This window comes from Maylandia zebra, linkage group LG1 (assembly GCF_041146795.1).
Source record: "Maylandia zebra isolate NMK-2024a linkage group LG1, Mzebra_GT3a, whole genome shotgun sequence".
In the NCBI taxonomy this organism is placed as follows: domain Eukaryota; kingdom Metazoa; phylum Chordata; class Actinopteri; order Cichliformes; family Cichlidae; genus Maylandia; species Maylandia zebra.
The window spans coordinates 36,684,710-36,703,230 of NC_135167.1; the positions used below are offsets into that span (position 1 = coordinate 36,684,710).

Consider the following 18,521-nt stretch of genomic DNA (forward strand, 5'->3'; position numbering starts at 1 on the left):
TGTTTAAGCTTGCTGCGGGAGATTTCACTTGTCATGTTTGCATAGTAAGCTAACGATTGATAAGACGATGTCAGAGGAATTGGTGCGCAAATTATCGTCACTCACCAATCAGTGCTGTCGCTCTCTATACACAGTTCGCACGATTGCAAAGTGAAAGCAAAAAACAAGCGCAAATTCAAACGCGATTTCAATATGTCACATATTGACAGTGGCTCACCGATGCCAATGACATAATTACCCAGCTACATTTCTGAAAGAATGCAAAAGCATTGACATATATTTTTCCTTCCTATGATAGCCCGACAGGCAAGGCAGATTTTGGTAGATTTTGGTAGCCCGACTGGAAAAATCACTAGCCCCAGGACGTCGGGCTAGCGATTTTGCAAGCCCTGAAGAGGCTCATCACGCCTGACACGAGGCAAACAGTTGCAGTCTGACTGACTACGCTCACTCAGAGCTTGTTGATGCAAATAACTTCTCATTTATAAACGCACACAGATTGCCAGCATGTTGCCATCAGGCTGAGTGAGTTTCAACAGGCTGCGGTTGAGCAGGAAGGTAACTGAGCACAAATTTAACAGTAAAATGAGAATTTCCGTCTGTGTAGACAGCAACACACGTGTGATTGTCAATCATGTATCACACATAGATTGCATGTAATTGCCGACTTGACCCCATCTAATAGACTTATAGCAGACTGACTCCATAATTTTGTGGTTACTACAATTCTTGGTATATTGCAAAACATTAAAAATCGCAATAATATCACATTGTGAGTGAAGTATTGTGACAATATCGTATCATAGGATGTCTCTACAATGATGTAGGCTGGAATCATGTTTTCTCAAATCAGCACAAATGTTCACGCAACACTTACTCATGTTAGCAACACTGACAGTTTAAGACAAACCTCTGACCTCCAACAGTCTGTGACAGAAGCGTCTCAGGAAACCAACACCCAGAGTGCCGTGCTGGAAACACGATTAGTGTTACTATTAAGCTTTGTGAGTATAAAGGTCTGCAAACCTCCAGACTTACCTGACAACTTACTGCATTCATGCAACTGTAAAAACAACAAACAAAAAGCTACAACACTACGTGTGCGACATTACCTGGCTGTTACTGCAGGGAGTACAACCTGTAGCTATATTTAGATATGACGTAGGCAAAGGAATGCAGATGAGCTGTGGCATCCCACCCATCCCACAACAAATATTTAACTTGCACAAATACGTGTGATTGTTAAAAAGGGCAGACCGGTCTAAATTCATCCAAGACGGGTTATGTTAATGCCATGTTGTACATGTGAATGCCAACCGGCGTTTGTGTTAAACAGCAGCAGCATGACGCAGTTTTCAGGTGAGACAGCAGTTGTTTAGTTGAAACAAATACACAAAAAACCCACAGCTCATTCAATAAATGCATAGAAAAAGCAGCAGCCACCAGGGCCATCAGACCGAGGGCACAATCCCTTAGCAATCGTCACAAAACATCTCCGACAGAGACTGCGGTGGAATTTAAGTCCTCTTCTCTGCACTGCAGCCTCCTGGGAGCCTGGGCTGAGATTTCATCCCGAGAGAGGCTGGTACAGGAACAGCAGGCCAAAGATGGGTGCATGGAAGAGAAGCAGAGCGTGGGACTGCATTGATGCTCTGACCCTGAAGCAGATGGTCTCCAAAGGGACCCAGAGCTGTACTCAGGTTTTATGCCTGAAGCATCTGTAGGAACTAACCCCCTTTAAGAGCAGTCTTCCCACACACAAAAAAAACAACGCACCTTTTTAACACTGGACTGTTCAGAAAGGTGTCGGTGTGTAGGAAGGACAGATGGTGGATATCAAAAACCCTGGCTCAACTCACTACAGATGGACGCATTAGGATACAACTCTTTTTCCCCTCAGAGAAAAAGAAAATCCAGAGAGATTATAAAATATTCCTTTGGCCAGACTGCTGGTCACTGGGCGGTTAAAGGCTATGTGAACAGCTCTGTTCCCCTGCATTTCTCTCATGCCTGGCAATCCCTCAGCTTATGTAACAGAGTCTGTAAACCTCAACATCAGTCATCTGTTTACAAGAGGACAGATGTGCTAATGAATGCAAATATATATTTTTCAATCATCTTCATGAAAAGCAGCTTTTATTAAAACACCATCTTATTTCTAACAGCGGCTGGTAAAGTGTGTACTCTGTGCTGTGTACACACTTTATCCAGACCTGCCACAGTTCATCTGGAGATTTTCTCTTCAAGTACTCTAAGATCGGGCTCTGCGGAGGCCGACAGCGCCGCACACACAATTCCCGGGAAATCAAGTTTCCCTAATTTGGATCCATTCTTTGCAACTAAGCTCCGAAACACCTTAAGGATTATTTTAGCGCCCTATATGTTAGCTGTCAGAAAGCTACTGTAGCTAGCTCTGACACTTTCAAACATTAACGTATTCACAGCTTTATAGCTGTTAGTTTTATACCACCACAAAAACACAGTGGCCCAAACTGACATGTGGATATTTGAATTAACAGTGATCTTTTCCCCTGTAATAGCACCTTACCTCTTATTGTTGCTTTGCTTTTTGGTTTGAACGTTTATAGAAGCTGGGTTACAATCGAACACAGGTCTCTCCACAGCGTATACCAACTCAAGGTTGTATGTAGATACATTACATGTAGACCGTGTTCTACCATCACATGCTCAGGACTGAATCATGTTGCTCTTCTTGGCCCTCACCATTGCTCTTTATTACTCTGCCAACATGTTTGGGCTTGTTGTCAAACTTTTACTCAGTGCAGCACATGACATCAAACCAAAAACTCAGCAAAATATGATGAGATTTCTCCTGGTTGCTGTGTGTCCTTTCTGAGCGGCTGATTTTAAGCAGTGAAACCGAACACACTGCTGAGCTAATGCAACGAAACGGTTAAAGTGTTTTGTGGCTCTTCTCCACAACTGACTAACAGTAATGTAGTGCAGATGTAGCTGGCGCTGTAAACACTTACCACCCCACTCTCCCCTGAGACAGTCTAGCTGGAGGATCTGCTTCTGACTGTAACAACACAAGGGCCTGAGACTCTTTCCATGAATGCTTATTAACCTTAGCCACAGATGGGGTCTTTGGATGAGACTGAGTGGGTTTAAATATGGAAAACAAATGAACATTAGCCTCTTGCAAAGGATTGCAACACACAAAATTTCTTCAATGGGACTTCCTGGCCAACCAGTTGAAGAAGAGCTTCCCAAATGTGACACAAGTTCAGGCCAAACACACTTCCTGTTTCCCCTCCAATCATGTGTTATGTCTTTATCCAAGCTACATATCCGTCAGCAGGCTGAGAGGAAAAGCATAACAGTGACAGTGCAGAGGGGAGCTTGTGTTGTGTTCACTTATTTGGTCCACACAGACAGCTTACAGAACGAGGACACTTGCCAAACGCAGGTGGTCCAAGGACCGTGACCTGATTTGTAAAATAGCTATGGCTGCATTATCATCAAGAGATGACCGCTGTCGCTTCTCGAGGCGTCTCAAACGCAGACACGTGCAAATGACAACAAGTGACTATGAAAACGTGGTTGTGTGCAGAGTCAAAAAAGAGAAGTACTTCTCCATTGTTTAAGTACAAATATGCATACCGGTATGTTTAAGAAAAACGAAAACTAAGAGGGGACGGGCTAATATGGGTCCTTATTTATGGCTCCCAAGCACTTTACTCTGATCTAACATCATATATTGATCAAAGAGAAGAGCAGCAGAAACAGCTTTACTTCATCGATTTCAGTCTTAAATCATATGAAACATTGAGAGCAACTTATTCTGATTGCAAAGATCTGATTACGTTACAGTTTTTCATTTTCAGCAGTGGCACTGGCATGAGACCACAGCGTGCCCCTGATCCTCAAAGGGATTTGAAATTGGATCTTTGTAGCTTAAATCTTAAATGCTCTTGTATTAAAGAACCTTGAACCTTGATTAACCTCATTCATGGACGGTTATAAGCATCTTCCGAGTATTATTACGATGCCAGATTCAATATTCTGAACCTTTTGTTTTCAAATTGGGATAATAAACTGATGGATTAAGTCAACGTTTAAACTTCTTATCAGCTTTTCAAAACCCACAATCTGGAAACTGTGATAAGTAAAATTCAGGAAGGCTACTTAGCATTTTGTTGTTGTTTGTCTTGGCTCAGCCAGATATACAAATCTCAGAATGATGAACTACATCATTAGAACTAAAAAGCAAATGAAAACACATGTAAAGCCCTCGGATGTCAGGTGAACATGCGAACATTAAGCAGGGGGACAGGGATGCTCTCTGAGCTTTCAAGCTCTACTGAGACAAACTGGGCAGCAGAGTTTGCCCAATGTGCTTCCACTTATGGTACGCCTTATAACCAGCATTATGGTACTCGTAGTTCCTCTGCCTGTGACAGTAAAGTAGGCCAAAATCCACTGCTGAGGGGGAAGCTTATCCCTGTTACACACTGTGACAGCAATCTGCTGCAGGTTGGAGCAGGAGGCTCGATTTGGCCTGCAGAGACTTGATGGAGCTGCAGAGGGGCACGAAGAGGGAACAGGAAAAGAAAACGAAAGGAAAAATGACCACAAGCATAACAAAGGGTTTTTTGGCAGTTTACATAAGAGTATTTGGATTTTAGATTGAGTACTTTGCACCTATAAACAGAGAAACTATGAAAAAAATCCTCTAGCACAACTGAGTCACAACCCATTGAAGACTCATTCAATCGATTGATGAGTTCACATTATCGTTCATAGACTTGTGTGCGCCTTCATGCCAGAAGGTCCAGTGACTGAATCACGTCAAAATGATCGTCACGTTTGCTCATACTCTAAATTCACAAGCTCAACCATTCACCATGAACAGGTCTGAGACAAAAGCAGCGGTGCCGAAATTATATGCACGAATCTGCTTTTAGTTCTTTGTGCCACATGGCTCAGTAAGAAACACGCCCACTCCGAGTGCGCTGACGTCTGGCTGCTCCGCGAGGACGTTTGTCAGCCAACCTGTTTTGTGCTATCAACAATGACGCAAGGGCGTGGGCCTTATTCAGTTCTTCGGCGCAAGCTGTTATAGTACACTGCAACGCAGAGCCAATGTCTGCGTCGCTGCTGTGGAAGAAAACGAGGCAGGCTGATCGGCAGCCGGCCAAGACGGCATACAAAACACAAAGTGTGGAAACACAGCAAGACTGAAAGAGTGAGAAGGGAGGAGCTTGGCTCAGCTCTTCTATTACAGGCCCATAATTCACTCCCTTGTAAACACAGAGAAAAAGCTGTCTACCAGCACACTGACTGCTCTACGCAGCCACGATCAGAGCTCAGTCTTCCAGCAGATGCCGAGACAGAGTTTCAGCTAAGTTGGTGATTCTGCACCACGGGGCAGCGACAACACAAATCCCTTAGCAGTAGGATGACTGCTGCTGGGCATGACCTTTAAAACAAAAGGCTATCTGTCAGACACCTTCAGTGAGGCGCAGGCTTCTCAGGGCCAACGCAGCATTTTCACACTTGAAACATTTGTGCAGAAACAGTCGAGGCCAACAACTCCACCCAACAGCCTGCTCCAGCACCTCACTCAGCCATTACTCACTGATCTGTGTTCAATCGAGATAGCTGGGGTCTGGACTTTAAAAGAAAATAACAGCTAGCACACAGACAGACTTGATATGGGAAATACACTGGCAGGAGCAAATGGTTCCTGTTGTAAAATGATCCAGTTAGAGGAAGAAGAAAAGACGATAAGCATTCTGTCAGGAGCTCGGAGGCTCTACTCACCTTCTCCAGTTGTTGTCCGGAGGTGGCGACAGGTACACCGCTCCATACGGAGAGCTCTCTATGTAGGCTTTGGTCAAGGAAACGAGTGACACATCAACACCATAACACAACAGTCAGAATTAAACCTCATTATAAAAGATATGCAGATGTGTTCTGTCTATAAGAAGCAGGTCAAAGCCCTGCTGAAGTGATGTACAGCAGAGAAAAGGTGTGAACAACAGAACCGACCGTCCCAAAACACTCAGTGAAACAACATTTAAGAAAGACATGTTTGCCTTTATACACACGCTGTGGTGCACAGTAGAGAGGGCACGCCATCCTGGATGCTCTAACATGCTGTCCAACAACCTGACTGCTGAACAACATGAAACAATGGCAGCATTATTTGATTTACTCCTGAATGCTGATGCAGAGTTCCTGGCTTTGTCTGCGAGAGGGCAGGGTGGCGCTTCGTCTTGCCAACAGTTACTCTTTCAGCGAGTTGAGGTCTTTTGTTTTGGAAATACGGGGTAGCTGCTTAATTCAAGCAAAGCCACGCGAGACTGACGGCTGTTCCAGGAGAATCTGTATCACATGGATTATTATTGACATGGGGCAGATTTACAATCTAGATACTTGGTGTCATTCATCAGTTCTCACACAAAACATCGGACAGGCCCAGATACAGAGCAGAGAGGCCATGATCCAGTCAAACTGGATTAACACCTTTCAACAGCTACAATGGAGGAGTCCAGCCCGGAGCGCACAAAGAGGAAAAATGAATGAACAACCTTCTTCTATATGAGCAGTGAGCCTGAAATGGGAAAATCATTCAAAATCAGCCCACCCTGCATTTCTCTGGCCTACTGGAGCCACCATCACATTTTAAAGATTTGCCACTGTTAAAAACAGAAGAACAATCCACTACAAGTGTCTCGGCTTCAGGTGTCGTTTGATACAGACACACTTCATTACATGTTTTTGTGATTTTAACTAATGGTCCAGTCTCAGCGTGAGTCTGCATTCATTAAGCTGTCATTTACAGTCACGCTAGTTTCTCCTTTCACTGCTCCAAGTCTCAGTGTGAGTGCACCTCCTCAAACATATGCATGCAATGTGAACAGTAGAGCTGACATGAAAGGTGGAGTGTATATATGTGCGTATCGATGAAGGTGAGAAAGCTGCTTAACGTAACAAACAGAAAAAGAGAGTGTGCAGCACAGGTCGTCCTCGGATCTTTCCAGCAGTATCAACACACACGACCTGACTGTGCCTAAGACAAAAGCAACTGGAATACCTTCAACCTGAGCTACACTGCTGATGACTGAATCAAACAGATCAGGCTCATAGTTTGTCCCATTGTCACGATGACAGCATCTCCAACTTTCATAGTCAGGATCAGACTGACATCAAATTTGTCATTTTTATTTTGAAGGTGATGTGCTGCCCCCTGTAATCACCACGTAACAAGTAAAGAGTAAGTAGAAGGTCGACTTTCCAGCTCAAGTTCAACCAATCATCAGTAGCCTAGCTGACAGAAAGATTACTGTTCAATCCTAATAGGGCAACGATGACATGTCTCCTCCCCCCAGCTTTTTATCTGCACAGTGGCAGATTTGGCTCTCAGCAGTTCTAACCAGTGTTGTTGACTAAAGTTTCATTTCCGCTACTGCGATGTACATTTTTACTATTGAAATAATCAGATATTAAACAGGAAGGCTATGACACCATGTGACCATGAAGCACAGGTGCTTAGATGGCCTCCTGTCCCACAGGGCCCATTCTGAGCAACAAACACCTCATTATTGACCTTTGCAGACACCAATGCACAGAACTGACACCACCGCTTTTGTTTTGATACTACGAGATCAAACATCAACACGGGGGCCCCACCCAGGTTACATGTTACATTACAGTATACAACTTTCATTAAAATTAGAAAACAAACAAAGCTATCCATCCTAATCTCTCATCCTGTTCTACTGCTCGCTGATGTGAACCACAATCACAGCTCTTTAACTGTTAAGCAGAACAAAGGTCTGCAAACTGGGCTCAACTTTATTGTTTTATGTCAAACAAAAGTGATCAAAAGGAAGTGCAGCTTATGCTCCTATCTGGAAATGTACAGCTGCAAAACTTAACTGAAATAGAGAGTATATGTAATGTGTATATTTTGAAGGCAGTGTTCATACAGCAGTTAATGAAGCTGTCGTAAGCTTTGGAAGAGGTGTGGTGTGTTTCAGTCTTTAGCAACACGGGTTGGGAAGCGCATCTGTAACCGGAAGGTTGCCGGTTCGATCCCCGGGCTCTCTGTCCTGGTTGTTGTGTCCTTGGGCAAGACACTTTACCCTGCCGCCTACTGGTGCGGAGTTATATTTACTTAGGCCCACAGGAACCAGTCTACCTGCAGGTTGTGGTTAGAGGGCCCAGCTCGCTCCAGAGCAGCAGGAAGATAACTGTGGAGCTTCTAGAAAAAGCCACTAAATGATGTCAAGCACCACCACAACAGCAACTTGGTCAGCCAATAGAGAAGCACAGGGTGTGAAGGACTGCAGCTAGCTGGTTAGCAGTGACTAAAAGGTTCAAAGAAGAATGAGGGCATCTACTAGCAAATCGATTACGGATAGCATTGTTTGCTCAGATACAAAGAAATCACCAAATATGTTGAGCTGCTGTTGATATAAATGGGTCCAAGTGAAAACGATGCCTGGGAAACAGTGGACACATCTACGTGTCCATCCATACAATGTCTTCACCAGTCTGTCACAGGGCCAAGTTAGAACTTAACAAAGTAAATGGACTGGTCCTTATATCGCACTTTTCTACACTGGGCTCATTTAGCTTTTCACACCCATCTGTACGAGCACGTTTTTCTAGGTTGTTGTTTTTTTTCTACGCAGGTGCTTTTCTATCCAGCATTCACACTCCAGTGGACACATCACAGAGCAACTCTAGGTTGGTATCTTGCCCAAGGATATTTGGCATGCAGCCACCCCACAAGTTACCACTTGTTTCATTATAGTGTAACAGATGCACAACAACTTTGGTATTGATTCAAACCAGAGTATTGATTTTATTTTGGCAATCTTACTAAAGTCAGTTAGTATAGATATATAAACTTTTATATATAAAGAGCTTCTCTTCAACATCTGTGCAGAGGCAGGGAAAGAAGAAACAAGTAGGGCTGCTAGAAGTGTGAACAAATGCTTAATTTAAATATAAAAAACTGGGTGTGAATGAATCCACATCAAGAAACTCATGTTTCAGTCATCGGTTAGAAGCAGCTACTGTTTTTGTGCGATTGCATGTTGGATAATGATAACAGCACACAACAGGCTCAGTCTAAAAAGGAATCGGGCCGTCTCTCCTGCACTGCAAATTCATTTTTAGAACAGTCTGTCCAAGTTACTTCTCTCATCTCTTATAATGGTTGCTCATCATGAGTTAAATTATTATACGTGAACTGCCTACGCAGCTGTTATGCATCCTGACAAACACCGCGCATGTAATTGCTGACTGCTAAAAACAATCACAATAATTAACTGTGCATCGTAAAATCGTACAAATCCTGAATTATTTCACTGCCGACCGTGAAATCTACAAGGACGTATAAAACGAAATGATTTCTCTTCTCTTGCTCATTTCAGCTGTGATGAGACTCCATGATGAGATGAAGGTCGCAGCTACGAGTCAAACAATCACCGCTCTGCTCCTGCATCTTCACCATGAAAGTCTCACTTACTGCGACACGTGCATGCAAAACACACACATATGTACCCACACCTTCAGTGTGCTCTCAGACGATGCTGAGAATCTCCTGCTGTCAGTGTCTATTAGGAAAAAGCAAGCACATCGTCTCTGCGTCACACTTGAAATTAGCATAATGACTAATTCTGCTCCTGAGGCTAGAGAACATCTGCCTACACCAGTAAGTGTCGTCACATTAAAGCTCACTATGAACACAAACCATTAACAAACAAAACAAAAACCACCTGGAAGCCACAGCACCCACTTTCTCATCGTCGATTAACCTTTCATGATGATGACAACATCCGTATTGCACAGAAACTATCGTTCGTTCAGGCTTTAAAGGATATCTGCCGGCCGTGCTTGTCGAGGGGTCGGCGATGGGGAGAGTTGATACGGTTGCGGTCCCTGTGGACCCTCTCGACCAGCCCGTGGTGGCGAGTCCCTCTCACAGAGTCCAAACCTGAAGGGAAGCCACCCTGTAAAGGACACAGCAAAGGAACTGTTCACATCACACACATCAAAAAGCTGTTTCCTGAAATGTAGTTAGAGCTGCTGACACTTGGTGAAAGGTGCTGCAGAACTGAAATGAGCCGTTTAGTAATCATGTTAATTAAGGTTGTACACCTAAACAGAACAGACTTAATGTGATCACTAACACCTTTTACACCTCACTGTGCTCCATATTTTCACTCTTGTACACTATTAGAGCAGTTATGCCACAGTCACTGGCCCTCAGTAGTAGCTCCTCCCCTTTCCCCTCTGGTTAAGATGACTTTCTTCTGATTGGAAGCCCCTCCCAAACCAGCGGTTTAAACAGCAGGTCGATTGGGTTTGTGGGCCTTAGATGACCAACGCAGAGATATCCCTTCTCTATGACATCTCATGCTGCTGTGCATAAAAAACAACTACCTGACAGCGAGCATATGGAGCAGTCTGCAGCCAGATTATCTGAAACTTTAGCCATGTGTGTAATTTAAAAGTCAACATTGAAAAATGTGACAGATACACACAATAGGTCCCCTTTAAAAGTCTACAAACACTGTCAGAGACCAATATGTACCCATGCATTTTCATCACATAAAGTGCCACAGTGAAATACATGTAATGTCACATGTTTAACAGTTTAGAGCTGTTTATTCCCTGGCTGAAACCCAGACATGTTACTCAACTATGTTAACATAAAGATCGAACCATCTGTTTTCATACAAGTCATCTTTAAAGTGTCTGGTAGTTATGGCTATATATGCAGCTCTGACCACAGGTATGTGGTCATAGAATTAAAACACTAAGACTAAACATCTTACAGACATTAACAGTGAGCGGCAGGTAACAGAGCACAAAATAACGCTGAAACCGATTAAAAACCCTGAAAACCATACATTTCACACCTGAGCCTCAACTCTCGCGGCCCGGTACCAAACGACTCACGGACCGATACCGGTCCGAGGCCCGGGGGTTGGGGACCACTGACATAGAGCACCTAGAGAACCACAACCACTATCCTCAGTGATTTGTGAGAGCAATGGGTCAGATATAGAGCATAAAGCAAACCGCCTCAGTGCAAATTAGCAGTCATTGCTCGATGAAGTCAACAAGACCACATTATTTACCCAAAGCAGAGATGAGATCCTGAAATAGCTGAACTCAACACCTTCCATCCCATGCCTGCACTAGAAAGAGAGCACCTAGAGAGTCTATAAAATTACTAGGGGTGTCAAATTATCGCGTTAATTGCGATTAATTAATTACAATGCTATTTAGCGCGTTATGTTTTTTAATCTCGTTAATCTAATTTTTAATCTCTTGACGTCATTGATTTTGTATGAGAGTTGCTATGTTATAAAATCCGTTTTTATGTGCTGGGCTCCTTGTGCTTGACTTGTTGGGGGTGGAGTCACGTCGTGAGGTCAAGGTGAGAAGTGGTGATTAGCTTACAGTGTGGATATGGAGGCGCATCTGAGAGTTGTTGGCCCAATGAACGGGAAATTTGTATTTCATAAACGCCCCGACGGCACCATTGACAAAGGTAAAGTGGTCTGCCTAGAGTGTAAGAAGGAGTTTGCTTACCACCGAAGCAGCTCAAGTTTGGCCTATCACCTCAACGCAAAGCACCCAGCCGCGAGTGCAGCAACAGCTAGCAGTGAAGACGTTAGCAATATAGCAAGCCAGAGCAAAGCTTTTCGCCAAACAAAACTAGAGAATACCCCTCGTATGAGCAAGTCTGCGACCGACAGGCTGACTAATGTTATTGCCAAGTGGATAGCGATGAACTGTAGGCCGATAAATATAGTAGAGGACGAAGGATTGACAGAGGTGTTGCAAATTGCGTCCAATGACCCGTCATACAAGCCGCCGTGCAGGACTACAGTAACGACCAAAATCAGCAAAATGTACGACGGCGAAAAGAAAAACAAACTTGAGATTTTGGCAGAGGATTCTCCCAACTGTGTTGCTATAACCGGAGATCACTGGACCTCAGCTGGCAACCACAGCTATTTTGGGGTGACTGGACACTTTATTGATAGTGAGTGGAACCTCAACTCATTTGCACTGACCGTCATGAGAACAGAAACCAGGCACTTTGCTGATAAATGCGCCGAACAGTTCCTCAAGGTAGCAAATGACTGGGGTATTGAAAACAAGATATCCACCATTGGCACAGACAGCGCAGCAAACATGCTGGCTGCTATGAGAGCACTTCCATATGAGCACATCGCCTGCAATGCTCACATTCTCCAGAGGACCATCACGGTATGTCTCGATAGCAGTGGTTTTGTCGGTGTACTGGCAAAGTGCCGCAAGATTGTTGGTCATTTTAAACAAAGCCCTGCGAGTACCACAGAACTTAACCAACAAGAAGTAGCACTCGGAAAGAAGAGCGATCAACTTATACAGGATGTACCCACCAGGTGGAACTCGACTCTCGCAATGGTCTCACGCCTCCTATGTAACCGAGAGGCTGTCCAGGCTACGTTGGACCAACAGAACCACAGGTTGGTCTTGCCAACCGAAGCTGAGTGGGCGAAACTGCAGAGGCTGGAGCTCCTGCTTGAAGTTCAAATAAACACCTTCCCATTTTAATTATATAAACTACTGTTACATGTGTAAAATCAAAATTAATGAACATAACAAGGAACTTTTAAGGACAATTAAATTGGAAATCAGTTACACTTTGATTTAAATGAATCCAGCTAGGTTTATTTAGCAAACCTCTCCACCTCTGCAGGTATGTGACAGAGCTGCTGGGTGGTGAGGCCTACGTCTCTTGCTCTGTAGTGCTGCCTGCTTTTCGCCATCTGTACCGTGTCATGGACATTACTGATGATGATCCTGCCTACGTGGTGAAGTTCAAGAATGCCTTCCAGAAGGATCTGGCAGCACGACGAGCTAATGGCAACGAGATATGGTTCGAGGTGGCCACAGCATTGGATCCACGGTTTAAGGATTTGAAATGTCTTCCAAGAGAAAAGAGGGAACAGGTAGGACAATAAGGTTAAGCTGGACTAATGAGTCCAATTCATTATCAAATCAAACTTTTATTTATTATATGGAACACAAAGTTCTTTACAAGATTAAATAAAATAAAATAAAAAGCACTTAGTTTTAATCACATTCATTCATTCATTCATTCAGGTGTGGACCATTCTGGAGAATATGCTCCAGGCAGCAGAGCCCAGAAGAGCAGATAGTCTCCAGCCCTCCACAGAGGATGATGGACCAGCTCAGAAGAAGAGGAGGAGCGAACTCCTTCTGGGGTCTGACTCTGACTCAGAAGATGGAATTGAGTCTGGAGAGCTGCAGCGCTACAGAGCAGAACCCAGCATCAGTATTGATGACTGTCCCCTGCAGTGGTGGTATGCTCACTCAGGAGTCTATGAAAAGCTGTCAGTCCTAGCACAAAAGTACCTGGCCTCCCCAGCTACCTCTGTACCCTGTGAGAGACTCTTTAGCCTTGCAGGCCACATAGTGCAAAAGAAAAGGGCAGCCTTGCTTCCAGAAAATGTTACCAGGCTGGTGTGTCTTAGCGACTGGCTGAGGAAGAAGAAATGAGACACATGTGGTCAGCATAGCTGCTGTGTCATTTGTAGCCTACTAGAATAGATTGCTTGATGTTCAGCACTTTTTTTTGTGATGGAAGAATACTTTGATGTGCTAACTTGCAGCACTGCAATGTCAGTTTTATTTTTCATTATCTGAAGCAGAGGAATTTCAGTGCTGTATTGCTCAGAAAAGAGCAACTCTGATGTGCTAACTTGCAGCACTTAATTTATTTGATTTTATTTGTATTTATTTTTCCACTTATTTTACAAAAGAATACAACAGTATGTAAATGGTTGCATCTGTTTAACGTTTGTTAAACAATAAATGACTTTATAAAGTCACTTTCTTTGTTATATCAGTCTTTTGGTCTGCCACAATAAGTTGAGGGCTTTCCTCAGCTATTTTTAGGTGAGATTAAAAAAGAGATTAATTAGATCAATTAATTAAAAATCATAATTAATTAATCTCTATTTTTTTTTAATCTCTTGACAGCACTAAAAATTACATCAGAGTCCGTGATGAAGGGCAGTCCTGGCAAAGTCAAACCCGCCGAGAACAAGTCTGACTTGTAGCTAACAATATGAACCAAGCTCCCACTGTACAGGGACATGATAGGAATACCACATACCCCAACTTCCCAAAACATCCCGAAATGCAACTGGATCCCATCTCCAAGTTTACTAGTTGTGTTTTGTGTGTACATATGGAGATAAGTTGGGAAAACTCCCACAAATGCTTGAATATCCTTGAGAAAGAGCTGAACGAAAACCAAATCGTTCTTCCAGAATCCAAGCTTCAACTAACGGATAGACTCCCCTCTCCAGCACCCTGACATAGACCTTACTGCACTCAGGATCTCCTTGGAATATTGTTGAGATTCTGACTGAGGATGGGATTTAAAGACCTCACTGCCCGAGGCCTCAGCCAGATGCTCCCAACGGACCTTTGCTATATGCTCAGCTGTACTAAGCCTGTGTGACATCCTCTCCACGCTACCGATAGTAGTGTTGCATTATTGCATTGGTTAGGTTTTGTATGCTTGCAGTATTCAGGTCTTATGAAAGGAATTTTGGAGTTTAAGAGGTCGCACTTTAGTGGAGAAATAAATCAGTTCAGTATACAGATTATCACCCCAGTCAGCTGAGATCAAGCAGAGGACATTTCCACCTCTCGTTAGGGCTGGGCCATATTATACCGTTCACAGTAATACCGGTACAATGTTAGGCAACGATAAGAAAATGAAATATCGCAACATAATATGGGTGAAACGCGCATGCGCAGTGCCTTTGTTTTCATACGCACATGGCCGAAAAAGCATGGTGGCAACAGAGAATGAGAAGGGAAAAAGCGGATCGTTGAGTGAAACAGATGAACTAGAATTAGTTTGTAAAAATGCTGCCACTTCAGTGATGCGGAACTGGTTTGGTGTTTGTCCATCAGATACACAACAAAGCACTTTTTTTGTAGAACATGCAAGCGGGCTGTCGTTATTGCCGTATTTGTTGGACTAAGGTGCTTGTAATTCTGGGAGCAATCTGGGTCCTAAACTCCGCCCATTCCAGGTCCCAAAGTCAAACGAACACTGCAGCATCACTGAGAGTTAAAAACTGTCTAAATTCTTTCATCTTTAATAAAACGATCAGTGTTGCTGCTTTACCAGGTGTAACTATGAAGTTTAACATCCAGGCATCCATGAAAACAGAATTTATTACATTTAACGGAGTTAGAAGTTAGCAGGAAGTTAGCGGAAGTTAGCTCGCTAGTTTCGCTAGTTACCTAAGCATGATATAGCATGTTCTGGCAGGGAGATTTCTGAAAAAATTCAAACGTACAGCTCTGCTATCACTTCCAACATAAATGAAGACAGAAAACTAAACAGCAGTGACGTTTGTAGGGTTACTGAAGTTGGGCTAGCTGGTATATAATGATGTGCTACGTGATCGCTAGCGACACAGCTATGTTAGCATAATATAAACAGTGAAGCTGGAGGATGAACGCTAACTTTTTTCCACTCGATAAAAGTTAACGTGAAGGTTCCTGATGGTTAGAGACAAATGCAATCGCATGGCAGGATGCTGTAAATGGACCAAACTTCAGTCAGGAGAACAACTGAGATAATCCATCCACAATACAAGGTTAGTCATTAATATACTGCAACAACATGGGAATAGAGCAGCTGTGAGAGAATACAGCATTAAGGAATCAATAGTACAGAAGTGGAGGAAGCAAGAAGTGTGAGTTGAATAAAGTTTGATTTATCTGACTGCTTTGTTTCGCTTAATGTGCCTAATAATCCCGTGCACCTTATGGTCCGAAAAATACATATTTGACTTTTTTATGCAGTTTAATGTAGCAAAGCACCTCTTTTTAACTTCAGTGGATATTATACATGGTTATGCTCAGGATATGTCAGCGCATTTCTACTGGAAATGCCTTTTGGTTAAACTTTCAGCAAGGAATTTACTTTTACACTGTTAAATGTTTATATAGCTTTAATGCACATAAAAAACAGCTGCTTGTTTAAGTGAAAAGAAATGGATGGGGTTTTTTTTCGCTAGTATGGAGTTCTGTTTTGTCTTGCGTCAATTATATCGTCAGTTATATCGTTATCGCAAATTTTCAAATATATATCGTGATAAATATTTTTGGCCATATCGCCCTGCTCTACCTCTCGTTAAGGCTTAACACGTGATGGTAGTATTGTGGTGTTTGGGAAAAGTTGGGATTAAATGGGTTAATTCTGTCTGATTAAGAAAGCCTTGGCAAGTATTACATTAAGCACTCTGCACTCATTTAATTGAATTAGGGCTAACAAATGATCACAATCGAGTAAGAGCTAGAAGCCATTTAGTTTGAGTCCCAGTAGAGACGAATGCACTCGATCAGTGAGGGAGGCTTTATCCGTCAGTGAGGGGAAAGCTCCACCTCAAAAGGCCATTCTTTCAGCTAACAGGGACACCTTTACCTGGACTTTGTGTATCTTAGGACAGATACTCCTCAGAGAACTGATACACGTCCCAGTGTGACAGAAAAGCTCTGTTAGAACTGCAGCATTGATGTTTTATCCTGGTTTTTCTTCCAGTCTGCAGAAACTCGAGTGAATTATTTAATGCTCTCGAGAGCAGCTTGTTTGCACTTCTAAAGATCCAGCACACAGTTTTGCTGCTTTTGCAGTTGAGCCGCACATCAAAAGTGGGCATCAAACACAGCTGACCTTGAACAACCCCTCAATGAAAACGAGAGCTTACACATGATGGACTGCAATTTCAAGGAAAGCACACATCTTTTTCTTTTCTTTTAATAAGAAATCTTTTTTAGCTTAACTTCAAAACTTCAAACCGACTAAAACCTCCCGTGTTTCTGCACCAGTATGTCCTGAGGCCATGTTCAAACTGACATTAGCCCTGTGAGGCCTCCTTAATAGGTTTGAACAACAATGCTGCACTGATGCAGCTGCAGCGCTAATGCAGAGCTCCACCAAGACCAAACATACATATATAAAGAAAGACAGAAATAAGGCTCGTCTAGTGAAAGAGTTGAATTTGGCTCAACTTCACTGCAGCATAACTGCACAAGAATTGGCCCAAGTGCACAATGAGTATTTCTGTTAAACCTCTGGGCTTTTTTTCCACACAGATTTCATACAGACCTTATCAAGTCCATGATATTTCATTTTGCTTAAAGTCTTAGAGAGGTGTTATTACATTTTGAATGCAGTCTGTGTGGGTGCTGTATATTTTGATGGTGACGAGTTCCCACCTGAAATTCAGTGCTGGTGTTGCCGATTTGATTGACGTTGGGCAGAGAGCCTCCGTAGTACTGTGCCCTTGACTGAGACAAGCGAAGCTGCTGGATCTTCTGAAACTGGACCTACGACAAAAACAGAGTCACGTGTTGATCGTCTGGGCACGTAGAGAACAAGTTCTGAATGAGAAATGAATTTGAGCAACCGACCTTATATCATACTTCAAATTCTGCAATATCCTGCGGATGTCTAAAATGTCACTTGGGGCCCACTCCTGTTATACTGTCACTGCTCCTCAAATTGCATTTTTTTTCTTTGCATGTCTCATCAAATGGATTTATGGTTTTCAATCAGTTTGAAGCAATATCGTAGTGCAAGCAGCCACTCCAGATGCTTTAGCACAGCTGTGCTCTTATTATTTAATCTGATTTTACCATCTACATTTTGGAAGTGAACAGAGAGACAGGCGTAATGTATAAATGCATTAAAAACTGTCTGTCTGATTAAAAAGCAGCCATATCCACTGGACACTGGGGACACATTCTAGGAAATGGGCAGCTTGGCGTCCACATTAGCAGCCTACTGCAAAGACGCCACAATGATTACCTCGCAGAAAACAGAAGGCAGCTTGTTCTGCCAAGGTAAACAGGGCCGGCCCTTAGCTGTGATCGGGGATAGGCAAATCAGAGGGCCAACTTCCCTTAGAGTGCCGAAAGGACAAAATTTAAATTTCAAAGACTGGCCTTGTTTGATTGTATCGTGTTGTATAAGAGTTTACAAAGAGACTGAAGTTGGCAAGAAATTCGGGGCGAGCTAGGACCACTGGACTAAAAACCTTATCTTTTGGCACAAAATGTATCAGTTTCTGTGCAGTGTGGGCGAAAGACTGTTCTGATTCAGCACACACAGCACAGCAGACAGTGGTACGGTGTTTAGAGGTGCTGGTGGTCAGTAACCAATGGGTCTGTGATATACACGACAGAAAAGTTGGTAAACACAGGCTTCCTCAAGCCAACTCAGAAACTTTTACTGCCAACAACTGGTATTTAATGTCAGAGGGTTTCTAGCCTCAAATTTCAGTAACATTGATTATTAATGTAGGACACATGAAAAAAATATTGCCTCTCTTAGAGTGTCTGGGTCAGCCTTTATGTAACATCTACATATATTTATGTATGTGAAGGGTGCAGACTTAAGCCTCTTGGTGTACTCGCTACAA

The 18,521-nt window shown here is 43.1% G+C and overlaps 2 protein-coding genes across 3 annotated transcripts in view; one reads left to right on the plus strand and one right to left on the minus strand.

Moving 5' to 3' along the window:
* The window catches only part of crtc3 (CREB regulated transcription coactivator 3), a 46,413-nt gene that overhangs the window by 23,502 nt on the left and 4,390 nt on the right, over window positions 1–18,521 (minus strand). For both annotated transcript variants that reach the window (XM_076885608.1, XM_076885607.1), the window contains exons 2-4: window positions 17,317–17,427; window positions 9,861–9,992; window positions 5,788–5,846 (exon numbers count right to left, since the gene is read on the minus strand). In XM_076885608.1, the coding sequence (XP_076741723.1) occupies window positions 5,788–5,846; window positions 9,861–9,992; window positions 17,317–17,427 (302 nt within the window). The remainder of the gene's footprint in view (window positions 1–5,787; window positions 5,847–9,860; window positions 9,993–17,316; window positions 17,428–18,521) is intronic.
* On the plus strand, window positions 12,580–13,898 carry LOC106675243 (E3 SUMO-protein ligase ZBED1). The gene is made up of 2 exons (XM_076885611.1): window positions 12,580–12,995; window positions 13,150–13,898. The coding sequence occupies exons 1-2, from the start codon at window positions 12,825–12,827 to the stop codon at window positions 13,564–13,566; spliced, it is 588 nt and encodes a 195-aa protein (XP_076741726.1). The 5' UTR covers window positions 12,580–12,824; the 3' UTR covers window positions 13,567–13,898.